This window comes from Phyllostomus hastatus, unplaced genomic scaffold (assembly GCF_019186645.2).
Source record: "Phyllostomus hastatus isolate PE091 unplaced genomic scaffold, TTU_PhHast_1.1 phas_contig_16, whole genome shotgun sequence".
In the NCBI taxonomy this organism is placed as follows: Eukaryota; Metazoa; Chordata; class Mammalia; order Chiroptera; family Phyllostomidae; genus Phyllostomus; species Phyllostomus hastatus.
In genome coordinates, this window is record NW_025333643.1 from 22,245,981 (window position 1) to 22,269,201 (window position 23,221).

Consider the following 23,221-nt stretch of genomic DNA (forward strand, 5'->3'; position numbering starts at 1 on the left):
TGGATACTATGCAGCCACTAAAACTTATTTGTTAAGAGTCCTTAAGATTATAGGAAAATTCTGACAATGTTATAGTTACTTGGGAAAAAAGAAAACAGACACATCTTTCCTAAAGAGGCAAGACACCTCTTTTAACATTCAAACTTGCACAGAAGCAAATTAAAGTGTGCTGGGTACTGGGCTGTACTGTCTCCACCAGCCATGCACAGACAGCAGTGGTCACTCATATATATTAGGCGGCAGCAAGAGTGGTTCCAACTGGTTCAACAAGTGATTAACACACTCATTTTATGTCTGGAAAACCTCTTTCTTTCTTTTTCAATTACTTTATCTAATATCACTGGACTGAAAATTTTTAAAAAATAAAGTTAGTTTCAAATTGTTCTATTACATAGGTTGAACCTCAAGTCATTCCTACTTTAGTGACCCCAATGACAACTTATTAATCATGTTTAAAAATAGATCTATCAATGGTTATCAACCATCACTGGCATATCTACCAATTACCATAGGATATGTTCCAAACATGAAGAAAAGCAGAGCTAAATTCTAGTATATCATAACTCTAGTCAACCATGATTATCTTCATCTATATAACAAAATTCAATAAAAATAATAATCTCTATTAAATATTATTTTCAGTTAAGGCAATCTTGAAAATGCTAGGCTGATTCAATGATCTCACTATAGTTCCATTCATAGTGATGTCAAATAATTTTCTATTTTAAAAATATACTATGGTCAATTTTTAATCAGCCAAGGCTTTCTTGTATAGTTTAGCCACAATCTGAGCTTTCTCACCTATCCTTCTGGGTAGGAATCAGATGGAATGCAAACTGATACTAACATTGTTCAAAGCTGAACTCTAAACAGCTAACTTAGGGAATAGCAGATATATTCAATATATTCCAACAGCAGAGATAAAAAAACAGTTTGGCATTTTCTGCTAATGTAAATTACTTCCAAACTACAATAGCTAGGGTAATAAAGACCTGATTTACATAGATACATACACTCTAAGGGAAATGGTATACACAAACAAATACAGCATCTGGTTTTCAAGCCATTCGCTACAGTTACAAACATGTGGCAAATAAATTAAAAACAACATAATACTGAAAATATTAACTATTCAGTGAAGAATCACTAAAGTTACTGTATTACTGTCACTCCTATAATGAGCCTTGGATTAGTCTGATAGGTTTTTGCTTGTTTTGCTTTGCTTTTTTTGTATTACCTATGTATAATAACTACCCACACCAAACAAATAACAAAACGAGGCTGAGATAGGTTATATGAGAGAGTTCAAGGGACAAGGCAAGGATCTATCCCCTCAGTTTTTTCTTAATCCTCAATTTACAAGAATACCTAGTAACCATTTGCTAACTCTCACTGTACTCTCAATTCACTCAGACTTTTCCTTTGCAGACGTAATTTACTACAACCCTGTATGATGTCTGCAGTTAGGCACCTGTTGTAAGATTGACCTTTTGTGGATAAACTGGCATGAAAATCACAATTGGAGAAGTGTAAACTAAAGAAACTGAGAGGTTAAGCAATTCACTGGAGACAAACCCATTCAGGACAAGTCATGCAACAGCAGCAGGCTGGAGGGTTTACCTAGTTCACTGTCCAGCTCCTCGGTGTGGACCCCTTCTTCTCCAAAGGAATAGCAGGAATGAGACAGAAAAGAGAGAAAGAAAATTTCAGACACCAGCACCAAGAAGGAAACTCCTCTCAGAAAAACAGCAGCAAACACGTCACTTGATTTTGTCCTTACCTGTATTGTGGCTTATTTCATTGGCTTGGCTAACAAACTCAAGACCTCAGTGTGAATCATAAAATGGTAGGAGCTGGGTGGTATCGGCAACATAATTATATGGCTCATTTCCTTGCATATCAAAATAGGGTTTGATTGGTAGTAAAAGATGATAAGTACCTTTACAGTTTCAATGTTCTTAAGCATTGTTCTTAAGCAAAAAGCCACTCATTACAGGCCTTATTTCAAGCAAACAAAGCTATTATAGCTTTCAATAACAGTCCTTTTAATACTTCAATAATCCTCTAATCATCAAGGTAATTACACTCACAATTAAAGCTTTGCTTATCTTATAAGTGATACTGCTGCTTGAACAATGAGTGGTGAGGTCAAATTGAGAATGCAGATTGTAAAATGAGGTATACTTGAAGATCTTTTAAATGGGGTTAGAAAGATGAATTATGTCATGATGATGTACATTAGGGAAGCAAAGCTTGAAGGCTACCCTGAAGGAGGCAGTTTACTTTATATTAAGACAAACAGCTCAGAAATATTAGAATGAAAATGTTCTCAGTAATTTCAGTGAGTAAAACAAGTCAAGATCCTTTCCATTCTAGACCCCCTCTTGCTGTCAGTAAAACATTTTATTGCCCATGGGGAGAACACAGGCCTGCACACACAAATCATTTCATACACCAAGTCTATGCAGCTACAGAGTGGCAGCTTTCCCTTCCACAGTAAGCCCCACAAAACCAGGGAGCGAGCCTGTTTTCAGTAAAGCAATTGGCTCATGCCCAGTGTAGTTTTGGTACATGATAGGAACAAAACATTTCTTGAATCGATGAAACAAATGAATCGATTATTGACTTATAACCAGCATGGCCCTAAACACCTTATACACTTTTTAAAGACTATACAATTGTAAACAGTAAGTTCTGATGCTGGCATTATATCTCAACAAAGAGGGAATATGATTTACATAAAATCTTTCATGAAAATGCTCATTTAGATACTATTTAATAATGTCTTTGGGGGCATTCATTTCATTTCGTCAATAATTACTTAGTGAGACCAACCATGTGCCAGTCACTATGCCAGGTGACAGAGATATCGAAATGAGCAGTCACAGCTCTATCATCCTGGAGGAGGAGATAAGTCCAGAGCTCACGCAGATAAAAATTAAGTTAAAACTGGGATAAGTTCTCTAGAATAAGACATATAAAAGAGCGACCTAGTCACATCTGGGGGCAAGGTCATAAGAACAGTTCTTGAGCTGTAATTTGAAGGATGGGCAAAATTTAACAAGAAGACGTAGACTGAAAAATGACTAGAATTTAAGCCCTCCAAGAGCAGGACTTTTTGTTTATGGTGTTCATTCACACATCTGACGTTCCCAGAACACATGACATGTAGAAGACACTCAATATACAGGTGTGGGATTTAAGAGTATTTTGAGGAGAGAGACCTGCACATCTAACTGGCATGCAGCATGTTATCCACAGAGAGTAGAAAGAGACACAGAAACAGTACTATGACCAGCAATGTTATTCTTCTTTGTATCATGGTATAAACAATAATATAAGGCAGCTTTGTGTTAATCGGCAACAGAAAATGCAGGTATGGGAGCCTATACTTGTCACAGTGGTATAATCTGGTTATATATTTATACTGTTTTGTATAAAGGCACATGGACATACATATCATTTCTACTAGAAACAGAATATGGGGATTATAACATTGAAGGGATAATTACTAAAGTAAGTATGCTGGTATGAATACATACTTGTTTCAAAGGAAATAACATTTACAGCAACAGTAAGAAACGTAAGAATTAAAACTTACTAGATTTGGTAACAAAACCACTGGGTAATTCTACTCAATACTTTCAATACATACAAAAGTGCATTAACACTTTTTCCTCAGTAAAAACTATTGGAGTTTTCTACAACCTATAAAATTATACTAACAGGTATTTTCATATATTCCCATACTATAGTGGACATTGACAGTGGGGGTAGAGTGACAGCTCAGCCTATGTCTTGGAAAAATACACTTTTCATGTACTTAGGATACACTCAAAGTTACAGGGGTTCCCAAACAAGTCAGCATCTGCTTTCCCTACCAGGGGTGTCCAATCTGCAGTCTGCAGGCTGCAGGCTGCATTCGGTTCAGGGTGGCTATGAATGCATCCCAATACAAAGTTGTAAATTTACTTGAAACACTGAGATTTTTTTGTGACTATGTGTCACAATGTATTTAATGTGTAATGGCCCAAGACAAATCTTTTTCCAGTGTGGCCCAGAGAATCCAAAAGGTTGTACATACCTGCTACACCAAGACTGGGAAAATAAGAGTTATAAAATGTGGACAGTTTAAGAAAAGCTGATATTCCCTCCCCTCTAGACTTTTGTAATAGAAGATTAGGGTTCAATAGGTAAGTCTTTATTCTTAGACTTTATAGAGTCTCCTCCAAGTCCCTGAAGGCGGAGAATATATCTTCATTTAAATAGTTTCTGACTGTGTAAAGTTCTGTTTCCAATGGAAATATGACTAATATGACTACATACCTGCCTCTTTGTGTAAACAAATTATTCTCTTAATATTTCTACTGATTTCCCTTTTGCTTTTGGAAACCTCAGTACATTACTAGAAATTGGATTACATTTTTTAGAAGAGATTTTATTATTTTTAGAGAGAGGGGAAGGGAAGGAGAAAGAGGGAGAGAAACATCAATGTGTGGTTGCCTCTCCCATGCCCCCTACCTGGGGACCTGGCCTGCAACCCAGGCACATGCCCTGACTGGGAATCGAACCGGTGACCCTTTGGTTTGCAGGCCCACACTAAATACACTGAGCCACAATAGCCAGGGCTGGATTACCTTTTAAAAACTCATTGTTAAAACTGGGTTGACCTTACTACAACTCTAAAATATGCATGTGTGAACAAATGGCCAATGAATTTAAACTGAGACCTTCTGAGCCCCTTACCATCATCTTCACACTCTTCCAGGGGCTTCTGCTGCTTGTTCAGGCACCGAGGGTCTAACCATGATGTTGTTTTTGTGTTATGACTGAAATCCAGAAACAAAAACAAGAATATGTTTGAAAAGGAAAAGCAAAGAGCTCAATGACAAACGACTTTTACACTCTTGAACATTTGCTCCTCAACCAATCAAAGATGCTTTCCCAACAAACGCAGACCAGAGGACAGCTCGAATTTGGAATAACACAGCTCAAGGACGACCTCTGGCAGGCTTTTTACTTATGCAAGATATAATCATTCCATTATTGCAAGCTAAAATTGTAACGCCAGTTTTGTTTTTAAAAAAAGAGTTCCAAATGACACACCTTGTCTATACTGTCCACCATTACCTAGTCTTATTTTAGTCTTCACATCTGCTGAAGAGCAAATTCCAATTTATTTTAAATTTTCTACGTCTTAAATCTTGAATGCTGGAATTCACAAGGAAAGCTGCTATTTCATTCATTCTACTATACAAGAATTCTCATGACATTGGGAACCCCCCACAATTCATACAAGTAGCTCGAAGCAGCTAACATATATCATTAATTTCAGTGTCTCAAGTTATGATTCAGATCTAGTAAAGGTGGCCCAAAATTACTTAAATAAAACCTGGGCCAAGAAAAACCTTCGAGAAGGTCAACATTATACCCAACTGCCTTCTGGAAGGTATAACTCTAGATGAAATGTTTGAACAGATACTGATATGGGCCTTGAAAGTCTGAAGTACACAAGAACATTTCAAAGAATGTTGGCCTCAATTGTCTTAGAAATGTCACGAGAACGACTGGCAGAATCGGCCTGAACAGGTCAATGTGGGGGTGGGGTGGGCAGCTCTGCCTGAGCGCCCAGTGCACTCTGTGCACACAAATGGGGAGGACAGAGGGCTGCCAGTCCAGGAGTTCATGCTGCAAACTGGAAATGAACATAAACTAAAAATAAATTTTTTGAAGTTTAGGCCGTAACCTAAAATTTTTTGAACTCTAAAGTTTAAGTTGTAATTATGTTTTTAAAAACTGCCACAATTTTTTTTTATCTTAGAATAATATCTTATTGAATATTGGCAAATAATTATTTCAGTGAAAAACAGAATGTAAAAATGTATGTAACACATCATCTCAACTGGGTTAAAAGAAAGGTGATATATAGTAACAACTATTGCCAGCAATACTACTTATTTGTCTAGCTACAACTACCAGAGTCTGTTCTTTCATGTTACAATTTATTTCTTTCAATAATCCTATGAGAAAAGTATTATTAATATTGAAATGATTACTCCCCATTTTTCAGATAAGAAAACTCAGAACACAGAAGTGAAGGAATTTGCCCAAGGACACTGCTGATGCAAGGATACCTGGGGATCAAGCCCAGACAATCTAGCATGAGAACCCATAGTTTGCACTATACCTGCACAGCAAGACAGTAAACATGGTCAGTGCCAGGAGGGAAGAGTGTGTATGATTAAAAAAAGAAAAAACACTTTTTTAAAATAATTTTGAGGTAACTGCTGATTCACATGCATTTACAGAAAAAAAACACACAACAGATATTCCCATATTGCCTTTTCTTCAGTTACACCATTGGTCACATCTTGCAAAACTATAGTACAATACAATGTCATATCCAGGAAACTGATATTTAGATAGTCAAGATGCAAAATATTTTCCATCATCTCAAGGATTCCTCATTCTACTCATACCCATACCTGGTGTCCTTCTAATTCTTCCTTGTAAAACCCATTTTAAAACAGTGTCAACCACTAATCTGTTTGCCAATCTGTAATTTTATCGTTTGGAAAATGTTATGTAAATGGAACCATACATTATATAATCATTTGGGGTTGGCATTTTGCACTCAGCATAATTCTCACTGAGGTGGTTGCATACAGGGGTTTGCAAAAGTAGGTTTACAGTTGTAAATATGTGAAACACAGAATTCATTCTTCTATTATTATTTATTAATTATTGTATTATTAATTTGTATTAAAATGTAATTCTACTTTTGCACACCTCTCTACATCAGCACTGCTTTTATTGTTGAGTAGCATTCAATGGCATGCATGGACCACAGTAACCACTAAAGGATATCTCAGTGTTTCCAGTTTTTGGTTTTGGGTTGGCAAAAAAGTTAATTGTTTTTTTCCATAAGATAGCTCTAGAAGTGCCTAGTTGTCTTTAACTTCATTTGAAACAATTTGTCAGATTGTAATGTGACAGCTGTCATAACAGCGTGCATTTACAAAAAAAACATAAAATTTGGTATATTTTTGTGTAGCCATTTTAATATTGAAGATGGAAGAAATATGCAACATTTTCAGCATATGATACTTTATTATTTCAGGAAAGATAAAAACGTAGTTGAAACACAAAGAAAAGATTTGTGTAGTGTATGGAGAAGGGGCTGTGACTGATTGAACGTATCAAAAGTGGTTTGCGGAGTTTTGTGCTGGAGATTTCTCACTGGACAATGCTCCACGGTCGGGTAGAGCAGTTGAAGTTGACAGTGATCAAATTGAGACATTAATTGAGAACAGTCAACGTCATACCATATGGGAGATAGCCAACATGCTCAAAATATCCAAATCAATTAAGTTATCGGTGAAAATAGAAATGTGTCCTTCATTTTACAGAAAAAAGTAAATAGACTTTTTGGCCAACCTGGTACTTGAAATAAATCTACTTAAATATTCATGCATGGGTTTTCGTGTGAATGAAAATAAATGTTCACTTCTCTGGCCAAATGTGCACCTGCTGGGCCATATTGTAGTTGCCTGTTTAGTCTTTTAAAAAACTGCCTGGCTGTTTTCTGGAATGCCATACAATTCTACATACCTACTAGCAATATATGAGTGATCTAGTCTTTGCATCTTTGCCATAATTTAGTGCTGTTACTTTTTTTAATTTTAGCTATTCTAATAGGCACATAATGATATCTTTGTAGTTTTAATTTGCATTTCCCTAATGGCTAATGATGTTGAACATTTTCTCAGGTACTTATTTGCCATCTGTATACCCACTTCAGTGAAAATTTATGTTCATGTCTTTAGCTTATTTTCTAATTGGATTTTTATTTTTTACACTGTTGAGAGTTCTTTATATATTCTAAATTGACACCAGTCAATCTTTAGATGTGGGGTTTGCAAATACTTTTCCCAGTCTATAGTTTGTCTCTTCATCCTCCTACCACAGTCTTTTCTTAAGCAAAAGTTTTCTCATTTTGATGAATCTGAATTTATCATTTATTCATTTTAGTTTTGTTTTTAATCAGTGACAGTATTGTAGATATCCCCTTTGTCCCCCCTACCATTTACTCCTTTAAGGGATAATGTGTATGATGTAAAACTAAGAATTCCTTGCCTATTCTCAGATCTCAATCTAGGAAAAATCTGTATATTTTGTTACAGTTTTCTATCTAAGTTTTATTGCTTTACATTTTATATTTAAATGTATGGTGATCTATTTTGAGGTTTTTGGGGGTTTTTTTTGTATAAGGTATGAGGTGGAGGTTGAGGTTAATTTACTTGTCTCTGGTTGTCCAAACACTTCAGCACCACTTTATTGAAAAGGCTATCTTACCCATATTAAATTGCTTTCTCATCTTTGTTAAAAATCAGCTGGACACATATGTGGGTCGGTTCCTGGGTTCCATTGATACATGTGTCTATCCATCAACACCACTTTCAGAAACACTTTGTTTGTATAGCTATATAATAAATCTATATCAGATAGACTGATAACTCCTGATTTATTCTTATATTTTCAAAATTGTTTCACTTATTGTAGTTCCTATGCCTTCTTATATAACTTTTAGGATAAACTTGTCTATACTAACAAAAATGTCACTGAGATTTTGGGAGGATGTGCAATAAATCTGCATACTCATTTGGGGAGAAATGACACCTTTACTGTACCAATCCTGAGTCTTTTGATCCATGAGTAGGGTATGTCTCTCCACTTATAAAGACTTTTAATCTCTTTCATCAGCATGTTGTAGATTACAACATACAAAATCTTGTATGTTTTGTTAGATTTAAACCAAAGTTTATAAAGTAAATATAAATATTTTATTTTGAGTTTTGTTGTCCATATATCCATCGCTAGTATATAAACATACAACTGATAGTTGTATACTTATGTTTTATCTTGTAATCTTGCCGAACTCACTTATTCTAGAAATTTTTGTACATTTCTTGTTATTTTCTACAACAATAATCTGCAAGGAGAAATAATTCTATTCCTTCCTTCTCAGTTGTATGTCTTTCATTTCCTCTTATTGATTTATTCTCCTGTCTACAATTCCAGCATGATATCGAATAAGGGCAATGAGAGCTAACTAATATCTTTGGCTTATTTCCAATCTTGCAGAAAAATATTTTCTTCTACCATGAAGTATAATGTTAGCATTAGATTTTTTTGTAGAGGTTCTTTATCAAGAAAATTACCCTTTATTCTTTTTTTCCTGAGAATTTTTATTGTGAATGAGTGCTGAATTTTGTCAAATGCTCCTATTGCATCAATAATTATGACATAATTTTTTTTCTTTAGTTTCTTAATATGGCAAATTACATTGATTACTTTTTCAAATATTGAACCAGTTTTGCATCCCTTAAATAATTCCCACCTGGTCAAGGTGTGTAAGTTTTTCTAAATTACTGAATACCATTTGCTTATATTTTATTACAGATTTTTGCATCTATTAATACATTCATGAAGATATTGCTCCATAGTTTTCTTTTTTTCTTGGACTTGTTTTTGGTAACAAGGTAATACTCACTTCCTAAACATTGGAAAGTATTCCTCCTCTTCTATTTTCCAGAAGAAAGTGTAGAAATTTAATCCTTTGAACGGTTCTCTAGTGAAACCATCTGGGCCTGGAGATTTCTTTTTCATGAGTTTTTAAATTAAAAAGTCATTTTCTTAATAGTTATAAGGCCTATTTATACTATCTATTCCCTACTGAATGAGTTGTGTTCATTCATGCTTCTCTAGGAAGTGGTCCATTTCGTCTAAGTTCTCAAATTTATGCATGCAGAATGCCGGCAGCATTTGCTTATCTTTTTGAAGTCTTCAAGGCCTGAGGTGATTTCTTGTTTAATTCCTAATATTGGTAACTTGTGTCTTCTCTAAGTTTTTTTTTCTTTTTCAGTTTTGTTAGAGGTACTTCAATTCCATTAATCTTTTCAAAGAATCAGCCGGGTTGTTTCATTGATTTTTCTCTGCTGTTTTCATTTTTAATTTCACTGATTTCTGCTCTTTATTATTTCCTTCATTTATTTATTTCATGTTTCATTTGCCACTCTTTTTCTAGGTTCCTGAGCTGGGAGTTTAGATGGTTTATTAGAGATCTTTCCTCTTTTCTAATACATGTGTTTAGTGCTATAAATTTACCTCTCTCTCTCTCTCTCTCTCTCTCTCTCTCTCTCTCTCTTATTCTTGTTCAAGTACAGTTGTCTCCATTTTTCTCTCACCACTGCCCCCCATCCCATTACATTTTTGGCTGTATCACACCTATTTTGAGATGCTATATTTTCATTTTTATTCAGGTCAATGTATTTTGTTGAAATTTCTCTTGAGATTTCCTACTTGACCCACAGATTTAGAAGTGTGTTGTTTAGTTTCTACGTGTTTAGAGATTTTCCTACTTTATCTGATATTAATATGTAACTCTTACTTTCTTCTGATTAATGTTGTAAGGTATATTTTTCTAAACTTTTACTTTCAACTTACCAGTATATTTTTTATTTGGAATTTGTTTTGGTAGACAGTATATAGTTTGGTCATATCTTTAAATCTCTGCCATTCTCTATCTTTTAAATGTTGTATTTAAATTCATTTAATGCAATTATTGATGTGTTAAGACTTAAGTCTTTCCTTTTGTTTTGTATTTGGCCTGTTTTTTCCACCACATGAGAACAGAGAGGGAAGACAGCTATCTGTGAACTAGGCAGTGAATTCTAATCAGATGCAGAATCTACCAGCACCTTGATCTTGAACTTCACAACCTCTAGAACTGTGAGAAATGTGTTGTTTAAGCCACCCACTCTGCTATTTTTGTTACAGCAGCCAAAATAGAATGACTATATCATCTCTCAGTATATGTAGTCACATACCTAGTCATTAATCTATGTTTTATATATATAATATACACATATAAATATCCCTTTTCCCTCCCTCATTTATAATAAAATTGTCTTAGATATTTTCTCTACATCCGCTTAAAACATATTAGACAGTTATAATTTTTGCTACACTCTCAAACCCAATTAGAAATTTTAAGAGGAAAAATGGATTTTATTTACCTATACTTTTACTCTTTCATTGTTCCTTCTTCCTTTCTAATGTTCCTAGAATATTTCTATTATAATTTTATTTTTGTTTAGCAAATAACCTTCACCCATTCTTTTAGTACAAGCCTGCTAGTGGCAAATGCTTAGTTTTCCTTCATCTAAGAACGTCTTCATTTCCTTTCATTTTCACTGGATACAGAACTGTGCATTTAGCTTTCTTTTCCTTTAGGACATGAAAAATGCTTTTATTGTTTCCTGCTGGCCTGTGGCTTCTGATGAGAAATACAGTGTCATTGAATTGTTTCACCGATAGAAGTAATATATTATTTGTCATTGCTTTCAAGATTTTTCTTTGTTTTCAGAAGTTTGACTATGATGTGTATTGGTATAGTTTTTGGGGGGAGTGAGGCTGTCTGTATCCACTGAGCTTTTCTGTAGGTTTATTTCTTTGGTCAAATCTGGAGAATTTTGTTCTTTCACTACATTTTCAGCCCCACTCAGTTTCAATTCTCCTGGGATTCTGAGGATACAAATATTAGATCTTCTGTTACTGTTCCAAAGCCCCCCAAAGTTCTTTTCATTATTTTACACAGTTCATTTTCTCTCTGTTCTTCAGAATGGGCAATTTCTATGTTCTACCTTGAAGTTTACTGATTCTTTCTGCTCTCCCCTCCATTCTGTCGTTGACTCTATCTACTGAGGTTTTTATTTTGGTTATTTAATTTTTCCATTGTAAAGTTTCCAATTTTTGTAATTTCTGTTGTTTTCCTGAGACTTAATTTTTGTTGAAACTTATTTTTCCATTTGTTTCAAGCATGTTTGTAACTGCTCATTAAAGACCTTACACGATGGCTGCTTTGAAATTTGCCACATCATGCTGACATCTGCCATTGGGTGTTGGCTTCTACTGGTTATATCTTTATTCACTCAATTTGAGATTTTTCAGACTTTTGGTACAAGGGAATTTTTATTAAAACCTGGACACTTGGGACACTAGAGTGCTATGTATAGCATTCTAGAGCACATTTAAACCTTCTGTTTTAGCAGGCTTTCCTGACACTGCTCAAGCAGGGAAAGAGATAGGGCCACCTATTACTTCTGAGTGAGGTTAAAGTCCAGCGGCCCCATTTGGCCTTCACTGATGTCCAAAGGGAAGAGGAACTCCTTGTTATTACTGCTAGTTGGAGATGGGAGTTCTAGCTCCCCTCTGGGTCTCTGCTGATCCCAGCATGACTAGGAGAGTAGTAGTGCCTTACTACTGCTCCCAACTTGGTTCCACTGACTCTGTGGGATGGGGGCTTCTTTTTTAAATTATTTTTATTTATTTTATTTTTTAGAGAGGGAAGAGAGGGAGAAAGAGGGAGAGAGAGAAACATCAATGTGCGGTTGCTAGGGGTTATGGCCTGCAACCCAGGCATGTACCCTGACTAGGAATCGAACCTGTGACACTTTGGTTCGCAGCCTGTGCTCAATCCACTAAGCTATGCCAGCCAGGGCAGATGGGGGCTTCTTACCACTGGATGGTGGCAAAAGTACTGTCTCTCCACCAGACCTCCTATGAAAACATCCTGATAGGGAAGAGGAGGCTGCCTCATTACTTCTAGGTCAGGGTGAGGGTCCATGCTTTCCCCCACATGGCCTCCACTGAGTCCACACAGGAAGAGGGGGGATATCTATTATTGTCTGGCTACAAGTAATGTTGCAGCTCTCTCTGTGCTGTTTTTGACACCACCGTGGCAGAGAAGTTTGGGCTCCTAGTTTCAGCCTGTGGAGGGTAGGGGACTAGGGTCTCCACCTGACATTTGTTGGCAGGGGCAGGGCCACAGGTTTTTCTGTGTTGTTGGCTAGACTACAGTAGTTATTGAAGAAAAGCTTTCTGTCTTGTAGGATGACCCTTTCCTGGTGCTTTAGCTAGAGAGAGCAGACTTTTAGTGGGGCGCTTTTTTTCCTGGTCTCCACTTGGTATTTCTGGGTTACTGGTTTCTTCAGGTCCAAGTTTGGGATATATGAGGTAAAAACTTCCTTTGTTCCCAAGCTTCCCAGCTAGTCTGCCTTTTCTTCCATTCAAAGTCTTTTTACATTTGTTTTCTGTATTATGTCCAGGGTTTGTTTGCCCATGCTTCCTTTTCAGTATTCCTTCAAATTCCAGCATTTCTTAGATTACTCATAAACTATAAATACTCACATTCATACATAAAACCAGGCACATCTGATTCTACAGAAATTTAACTTTGCTATTCAAGGTAAAATATTCTAAGATGAAGCTCTTCAGAATGAAGGACACCTGATAACTCATTAATCAGGATATATAATTTAGGCTAAAATATAAATGGAATATATCTAATAACTTAACATTTACAGAATTTGATAGCTTCTGACAAAATCCCATTGTTGTCAAAAGCCATACATTTGCATAACTTTTCTATTAAATATTAGGTAAATGTCTAATATTGTAGGAAACATTACCATCAGTTAAAAGCTAAATCAGGTTATGAAAAGTAAGCACATTGCTGCAGTCTCCTAAAAGTTAGCCAGTCCTGGATCTTCACTAAATATCTTCACCTAGCATCAAAACAACCAATTCACTTTTTTCAAATTTATGAAGTCAATTGTTAGGAAAAATTATTGGTACATTATTTTCCAAGGATATGAGGAATTCCTGTTGTATTTCCCTTTGTTCCACACAATTTTTCCTACTAGTAGATGTAATTTCAAAAGCAATTTATTACAAAAGCTAAGCACAAAATCCTAAGCCTACAGTTGAAATCAGTTTTATAACAATATTTAAAATCCTCTGTAATAACGAAAGGATGATGATGAAAATGGTAACTGTGACAATAATGCTCACTAATTAGTTCTAGCCCAAGTACTTTACAGCCAGTATCTCATCGAATTCTCACGATGATCTGACAAGGAAGGCATGATTCATAATCTTTACACCTTTTATAGATATGGCAAATTGAAATACAAAGAGGTAGACTCAAGTTTCCAAGGTTACACAACTAGTAAGTAAGGGAAACAACATGACTTTGTAGGTATGCTCTTAACCACTGTATCTCTGGCTTCAAGGAAAGGACTACATCTTCTTCCACCCCTGTCTTTAATAAGCATTTGTCGTTAACATGAAGGCAGAAATCTGGACTGCCCCTCCTCCTGGATGGAAGATAACACAAGAGCTCTAGTTCACTTATCTCAAATTGCCTAGGCTGGTTCTAAAAGAGGGTGTTCTGAGATCCAAGCCTTTCTTTCACTCTTATTTTTTTAAGAAAATTATACTTTCTTATCCTCATGATTTTTCTAATTGTTAAATATATGCTCAAATATACAGGGTCTGGCAGAAGTAATACCTGCTTAAGTGTGGTTGGTAGGGTAATCATATGGGTATAATAATTTATAGTTTTAATTTGAACTTTTCACCTAAAATGTCATATACTGTGCTTGAGTGTGATATCATGTTATAGAATGACATAGTTATGATTTTATAATAAAAGATTTTATAATAAAACAGGGGTGTTATTTTTGCCAGACCCTCTATATTTGAATGGGAATATATACTTAAGAGACACAGAAATGTATTATATGGTTAGAAAAGAAATTCCTTAAATTCCTTATGCAAATTCAAGTATTAAGATACTTCTAGAATTTGTCTACACATAGAGCAGTATCTATTGATACATATTCACAGAAATAAATGGCTAATGGCTAAATATATTCTTTATATATTAGACCATAATTTATATATACACCATAATTTAGATTTCTAACACTTTAGGTAAATTATCAACCTTATGTTTCCTCAAGCCAGCCAGGTTCAATGACTAGGATGCTATGCTAATTGCCTTTTTTGTGCAAAGCTTGTTATATTGTATAAAAGAATACCACCAAGCTGTGTTCCATTCTTTCAGATTAAATCTATTTCTGTAGCTGCTAGAGAGAGGGAAGGAAGGGGAATAAAAGAAAGGGAGAGATTCAGGTAGAAATAATGGTATACTTTACTCTATAAAATAGACTTCTCCATTTTCGGTATAGGCCATCTCCCAGTTTTCAGGTAGAGGACCTAAATTATCCTCTGCAGAAAGAGGTAGGTATTGTGGGAACTTCTGAGAAGGGTCCGTGATGGGAGCAGCGATGATGCTACTATTCACAGGTGGTAGTGTTGTTTCTTGGAGAGGGCGCTCTTCCTGATCACCAGAATCGGCTATTTCATCATGGGGAGAGAGAGGAAAAACAAATCATCAATCATATGCCAAACTGGGGCCTTAGCCCAAACACTGTGTGCATCTAAAAGCCCTCATCCTTTCCTACTTTCTGACCATTGACTATATTGTTTTATTTAGATAAGAGTTTTTAAATACAAAACATAAAAATGATGGACTAAATATATTTTACCTAAAAATAAAGAAGAGAAAAGCAAGTTTAAATAATGCATTGTTCACCATCTTGGACACATCAAAGAAGAAACACATCATGACTAAAAACAAACCCTTAAACTAAGAAGGTTATCAAAACACAGACTGAGATGCACTCTCATTCTGGAGGCATCATTTGGCTTCATGACTCAGAAGACTTTGAATGCAAGAATGAAGTCCATGATGAAAACACAGATTTGGTAGTATTACTGTCCATTTCATGTAAGTTATTGAAAACAGTTTTGGTTAGATAGTAGCAAAGATCAAAGACTTGCAAATCAAGCTGGAAAGCACATAAAAGTTTAGAAGTTAGAGACAGCTATACCAGTGAGTCACACTGAGTATATTTTGCAAAAGTGAGGAGAATGTTCCTATAAAAACCAAGATAGTTACCCCAGAACAGTATTTTGTGGGTGGATGGATTTAACTTGGGTTTTAAAAGAAGGCTCTGAGTCTGCTTGTCTTCTTATCACTAGAAACATCAAGAGGTGATGTCATCAAAGCATCCACAAACTGCGGCAATGTTGACATTCATGTTGAATTTTTTTAAAGGCTGATGATATTAAATGTCAGCCTCCAGGGGGTTGAAACATAAAATTAGAAATGGAGTTTCTTTCTATCTTCCCTAGCGATTATCCTGTAGACATTCTGATTTCCTGAATGCAGACTGAGGAATAATGAAGGGCTGTAACTGGAATCTTTCTCTGATCAGTAGCTCCCAATGACAAATATGAGAACAAAGGCAACAAAAGTTGGATGGAGGATGCCAAGCCTATGAAACAGCCACCACCACCAAAACCACAAAACCTTTGAGGAGGCTGTCTGTGGTCTTTCCTTACTCTGCATCTGTTCCCTTCTCTGGTACCACCACCCAGATCTCCCTTTAAAAATCATCCCCTCTACTCTAGATCCAGGCAGGAACTGCCTTAAATGCACTCCTAGCTTATGTGGTGGGCCCAAGTCATACTCCTATCACTCTTGCCTTTGTGACTGGACCAGGTACATGATCCAAGGCAAACCAATAAATGCCAGGCATGGAAGTTTTGCTCTTATCAAGGTGGCCTCTTGATGCCAAAGTTATTATGTTGATAGGTTCGTGTACTGTAGGTGCTAGTGACCCTCTTTACACAGCTTGTGAAGACCTGCCTGACACACAAGCCTACATAAAGAAAAGCAGAGATGAAGATACAGAAAATCACCTAATACCATGACCAAGCCTCTGATTTCATATCTGAAATCAAGGCTACCCACGATCCCCTAAATGCCCATTCCTACTTAAACTAATTTGAGTTGGTTTTATAATTTATATCCAGGAGTACAGATTCACAAAACAACTGTAAGTTTGAAGAAAAAAGAGAAATTAAGCCAAGAGAGAAGAAACATTTTGAAATTACTAATCAATACAAAATAAATTCATAACTTGGCAAAAATGAAAAGATTCATCCTTACTCTTCTAGAAGCCAACACATATTCATTGCTAGTGTATCTTTGGAAGGTATGTAAGAATCACCAGGAGAGACTGTTAACATGTAAGACCTCATTATGCTATTGTCACTCTATGCTCAAAGTGGTGGATTTCCACTTAAAGTGGTACAGAGTGCAAAATGCTCTGACACAGTTTGATATACATATCATTGACTGGGCAGTGTCAATTATTTGAAAGAATTTATGAATTAGTGTATAACAGGTTACTAGCTGTCATTGGTTGTAGTTTGGTAAGTGAGAGGGCATTCATTTAACATATTCCTTATGTCATAGGTGGCAAACACAAGGCCCACGGGCCGAATCTGGCCTTCCACCTTGTTTTATCCTGCCCAGTTCCTTGTTTCTACCTGGCGGCAGCGCCAAGCTGTAACTTAACTGTTAAGGAGTAGTTGCATTTATACAGTCCTAAAATTACATTTGGCCCTTTGACAGCAACTGTGAGGCTGATGTGGCCCCCGGTGAAAATGAGTTTGACACCCCTGCCTTACATCAACACATTCCTTACACACTGAGGATGTCCCACCACATGTATATATTGAGGCAGTTAGTTATCTGTGCATCCTATTGGTTTTCTTGTTGTAAAGACAGGCACCCCAAAAAGATCGCCAAGTGCCACTTTTTCGTGTAGAAACTAATGATCAGACTGACTTTAGCAAAGATGATCTGGGCCCAGAAGTTTTCCTTTGATGCCAGGATTTCAAGTGAAGATTTCATGGCAACAGATTTTTTGAGGCATGACATCTAGAGACACGAGATTTTACTTGTTAGAAATAGGAAAAGCATCAAGACCTATGTGCTTGGTCTATGTGCTTATTTGTCAACAACCCCTATGTGCTTTCTATCAAGAAATATGCCGCATAAATGAAGGACAAATAAAGACACATGCTTCTTGCGAGCCATTAAGCCAGCTTGGCCGAACTATTTCGCTGCACATTACTCCAAAGGTCTTCTGTTTCTGTACCCACATCTTTGTTTTGGGTTATATCATGATTTATGATTCTTATTTGTTGAAAGATTAAGACATTAAAATATTAGTTATTTTTAAAAGAAATATTGACTTTTTAAAATAATTTGATCTTGCATCAATGAGTGCTACTAACTATAAATGGATAAAATATTTATTTTTAAGTGGATGAAATCACCTGATTTTGATAGGCAAGTATAAAAGATGGCAAATTTCTTCTAGCTATTGTAACTATAGGTTAGCCAGCCACTGGCCTAACCAATTCTAATTGAGAAAATAAAAATTTTCATGGAATCAAATTCTTAGAGCTAGAAGAGAAGTACACAGACATGATTTAATCCTAGGTAGTCATTTCAGCAATAAGGGAAGTAGATACTATTATGTTTAGGAACCAAGCAGGGATACCAAACCAGGTTTCCTCCTTCTTTTTCTAATGCTTCTTGCAGGGGGCTTGGGTTACTGTTATAACAATGGAGCCATCAAAAAATGTTTTTGATTGTTATTACATGTTGAAGAATTTTAGGGTTTTGAGCTTGAAGAATGAGAAAACTTCAGAGAGGCCTATACAGGCTATAGAAAGCATTCAAATAACACAAACTTTCCCCTAAATATCCTATCAGACTTGATAGCACAAAGAAGAAAATGCAGAGCTTAAGCAATTTTCCTTTATTGGGGTTAAGTTTAACCAAATAATGACTGAATATGGTGAAGTCAGAAGAGGCCACTATGAGAGTGGAAGATTTCAAATACTGAAAATGGATACCTCCTTGAGAACTGTAGCCCTAAAATATTAAAGAAAATATTTAAGTATAAGAAAAATAGAAGAAACAATATATTTTTCTAAGTCATAAAACTGTAGAAACTCACATATCATGCAGTTGTTACATTTTGCGTTACTATATAAGTTCAAACCGCCACAGAGTGGAAAATATTTTCTATTATGGTCACTGCGACAACTCAGGGAACACATCATGCCTCTGTGAATGGTCCCTCCCGGAAATATGCAAGACCCAACCTATATAGTCTTACCCAGAGAGGCCTTTCCTTGAAGATCCTTCCATAAAATACACATACCTAAGTGTGGGGGTAGAGAGCCCTGAATATATATATACATAGATAATGCAATGAGTAATATATGCTATATAATATAGAATGCAAGTGCAAGGTATAATCAGCTATTTCTTATCTTCCACCTTATAGGGAATATAGCAAAATTTGCCTGTGTTAACAGAACAAGTGATATATTTCCACTGTATCTCTACTTCCAAAAGTATGACGTAAAAGGATGATGTTAGCCTTCCAGATGGCATCAATTGTTATTAAACTGTTAAACACATACTCATATGTCTTTTTGTAAGCAATCAGTCATAATTATGGTACAGTGTCAAGGCCAGGAAATAAATGAACAAAATACAGATATGCATATATATGTGCATATTTATATATATAATATATACATTATATATAATTTTGAAGAGACAGAAACAATATGATTATTCTCAATGCCCTTCCACAGATATTTCTCTTAGGCCCCTTTAAGATATTTGGGTGAGGTTAAAATAGTCTTGTGAAGAAGCTTGAAAAACAGACTGGAGAAAAGACTACCTCTTCCAACACTGTGTGGTCAGAGTTTGAATTTTGGTGACCCCTCCAAATTCCTCTTCAGGAAATAATAATTCTTTGCGAAAAGCCTCCCACTGCCCACTTTCCCCAAGTCCACTGATGCGAGTGTCATCTGGCTTTACCTGTAAAGCTACTGTTCATTTCAGGAATGTCATCCTCCTCTTCATTCTCCGCATGGACTATGCCAGCATTTTGCATATCATTGTAGGACTTGGTTCGCTTTGGGGTTGATTGCTTGGAGCCAGACTGAAGGCTTTGCAAGGCATCCGTTGTGATCACTTTCCCACTGACTGGCTGGCTAGGAGGTTTGGGTGTCCCATAATAGTTTCCTAGGTGATGGAAAGACACATTTGCATGTTTCAGAAAGAATACATTGTTTTTTTCAAGACTTTACATCCAAATCTCTTGGCACATTTAGAAAATATGTATTTAAACTGAAAAAGCCAATAAACTGTATTTCATTTTTGAAATGGGTTGGAAAAGATGTCGATCCCACCCAGCCAGACAAGATGATTTCAGAAGCTAGAAGGAAAGCTGCCTTGTTTTCATGCAAAGAACTCACTAGGGCTCAAAACAAAGGAGGCTGCACTATATTGAATAGCACACTTTACCCTCATTACATTTGAATTATGTTGACCACCTTTTTACATACATATGCACTAGCCAAAAGCTGAATCCCATTCAGAATGAGCTTCACAGAAAATAAAAAATTCAATACTGCCTGCACCCTTACAGGCCAACCAAGTAGAGGTCCTTCCCTTAATAAGGGGGCTCCTCAAAAGGGAACCAGGGCAATATTTAAAAAGGACAGTGACCACCACGTGGCACCTCAGAATGGCAGGCTTGACTCTCAGGGCCATTCAACCTTGCCAAGTTTTAACAGAAAACTGTGTCAACAGTGGCACTCCTTACAGGACACTCTTTTAGTAATTACCCATCTTCTTTCAGCCAGTTTTTTCCAGACATTGGTTCAGGTCTAAACAGAATGTGCTTCTGAGTAGTACATGGAAAGATTTCTGCACTTTAATAAGAGTGTATATTAACATGTACTAGAAAAAAACTAACTAGTAAATTATGGTAGTAAAATAAAGTTCACTTATAAAAGTTAAGGGGAAAACAGTATTTTTAAAAATTGAGTTTTTTAACTTAAAGTTTAAAAAAGTAATTATATGGAATAAGAAACTAATCACCCACGTAAAACACAGCAATGATTGTGAGGCACTTCCTTTTGAAAATTTAAGTTAGAAAGTAAGTTTTTCAAAAGAAAACTTTAATAACAGACATTATGTTCAGATATGGACAAAATCATGAAGGTGGCTAAAGTTTGAAAAATACAGCTTATAATCAATAAATTCCCTGACTAGATGATAAAAAACATCAACATTAGAATGCCATTGATTCATTCACCATCTCACATCTTTTAGAATAAGCCCAGGAAGAGAAATCACATTCAGCCCTTCATTAACTCCTAAACCAGTGTTGTTATTCTGTGCTTAGTAAAGTAGAATTGTAACTGGTGGACAGTTGGTCAGAGACCAGGTAGTCTCCCTGCAGCCAACATGGTGGTAGGGGAAGGTTCTTACACTGAGCCTGGGAAAAGTCCTTCCTCCCTGCCCCACCCAGGGCCAGACTGGAGGCAGGACCAGAGGAAGGCAGGCACATGCACCATGGAAGTCAAAATAGCAGTAGGGGGAGGTGCTACACCAAAAAGGCCTGTCAGTCTAGCCTGGAGAAAGAAGGAATTGGATGGGAGGTGAACCCACCCTAAGCATATGAAAGTATGGGAAGTTGATTGGTCATTTGAGAGAGTACCTGGTCCATCCCACACCTAAGTTAATATAATCCCAGAAAAAGAAACACTCTCTTGCTCATCACTCTTACTTGGGATCTGGACTTGCACAGCAAGACTTGTCCTTTCTCTCCATGGGCCACATGGCCCAGGGCCTCCGGGAGAGAACCTCTCTTTCTTTCCCTCTTGCCCACCTGGGACACACTAGCCTGTGTGTTTGTGTGACCTTGTGGCCTTGGCAGCCCAATTGCCCATGGCCACGAAAGCTACACATGAAGCCTCCAGGAGGGAGCCAGAAATGAAAAGCAGCTGGGAACAAGCTAAGCTACCTTTAACAGCTGCCTGCAGGCTCTACAGGACTGGACTCTAAATTGAAGCAGGAACTCTGGACATTGGATTTTGTCTTGGTTTTGCGGAGGAAATGAGCTATGAGACAAGTGCCCATCATTCTCCCAGATCATGATACCTGAGTAAAACCTCTTTACTCTTTCACCAGTATCTGCTTCATGAATTTGGCTTTTGATGGTGGCAGGCAGCTGAACCTCCCTTTTTTTTAGTAACAGAATTTGTAAATCACAAGAAATCCTGTACATGCTTTTTTTTTTCCTCACGGATCTCTTCCCATTGTCTAACTTCTGTTAATAACATAAAACATACATCTAAAAAACACACATTTTATTATACAAGCATGAAGGGTAAGAAGACAGTGACATATTGCTCTTCATAATACACAAGTGATGAAGAATTTGCTCCCATCGAGCCGAATCTTTATAATTAAAAAGTTTAATTAGTATTATTTCTCTAAAATATTTTTGAATCACTAAATTCATGGATATATACAACTACTTTCTTTGACAGAGGTGTAATACTCATCAGTAGAGGAATGCTAAACACTTAAATTAGAAGTGCAGTACAGTAAAGAGCACCATATTTGAATTTGAAGGGTACCAGACAAACCTCATACACACATTCTGGTGAACCATACTCAGGCACTGCAGTTCTTTCACAAAAGGTGATAGATGTATCAATCTCTTAAATTTCTTTCAGGCTTCCAACTCAAAAGGTACAGGGGCTAAGCAGAACTAGCTAGAAGAATGGCACCTGATGTGTATTTTTAGGAGCTAATGGATATGTGCAAGGAAGAAGGCACACATACGTGAACCAAGACTCAGCTTGCACTTCTACAGAGGTTACATTGGAGGACGTCCCAGGCCTTTTCCATTAACAGGAGACCTTTAGTGAGGTTTAGGAAAGTAAAGCAGCTATTTTTTAAAAAATCTTTACAGTGAACAAAAAATAGAAACAAAACTTTACTGCATTTAATTCTAATTCCTTCCCATTACACTAAAACATCATGCATATTTTTGATAAACAGGTTAAACTAAGGTGAAATCTATAAATAAGAGCCTTCCACTAAAAGATGTGACTAAAAGTTGGGTCCCTTAATTCATAATTTTATAATTATAACTTTACAATCATACCAATTTTCAGTGGCATTAAACTGAAGTAACACTCACAAAGATATTGTCATTTAAGTATCAATTAAAACTTAGAAACTCTCAGCTTATGACAGAAATAAATGTTTGGAAAATAAAAGGTGTACCTAAATCTAACAAATAAATGTGGATTTTCCTCAGTTTTCAAGTTCAGGGTCTTTCTTAAGTTAATAAATGATTAGATGATTTCTGAACACAGCTAAAAACACAAAAACACCCCCAAACAATCTACCTGTTCATAGTTTTTCCTGTTTCTGGAAATTAGTTTAAGATTGATTGGAGACAGACAAGGTGCATTTCATTAAGTTGAACCATATGAAATTGCTGTTGCAGAAGACAAGCTGTCAACAGCAGCAGTTTCATGTGGGTGAACCTAATGAAGGGGCCTT

At 36.3% G+C, this 23,221-nt stretch overlaps 1 protein-coding gene across 20 annotated transcripts in view; it reads right to left on the reverse strand.

Annotated features, from left to right (window-relative positions):
• Positions 1-23,221, reverse strand: part of MAGI1 (membrane associated guanylate kinase, WW and PDZ domain containing 1) — a 607,797-nt gene that overhangs the window by 90,377 nt on the left and 494,199 nt on the right. For 10 of the 20 annotated variants that reach the window (XM_045832041.1, XM_045832040.1, XM_045832039.1 and 7 more), the window contains exons 4-7: positions 19,670-19,876; positions 15,063-15,264; positions 4,747-4,829; positions 1,621-1,659 (exon numbers count right to left, since the gene is read on the reverse strand). In XM_045832041.1, the coding sequence (XP_045687997.1) occupies positions 1,621-1,659; positions 4,747-4,829; positions 15,063-15,264; positions 19,670-19,876 (531 nt within the window). The remainder of the gene's footprint in view (positions 1-1,620; positions 1,660-4,746; positions 4,830-15,062; positions 15,265-19,669; positions 19,877-23,221) is intronic. The other 10 variants (XM_045832031.1, XM_045832029.1, XM_045832034.1 and 7 more) reach the window with 2 other exon arrangements.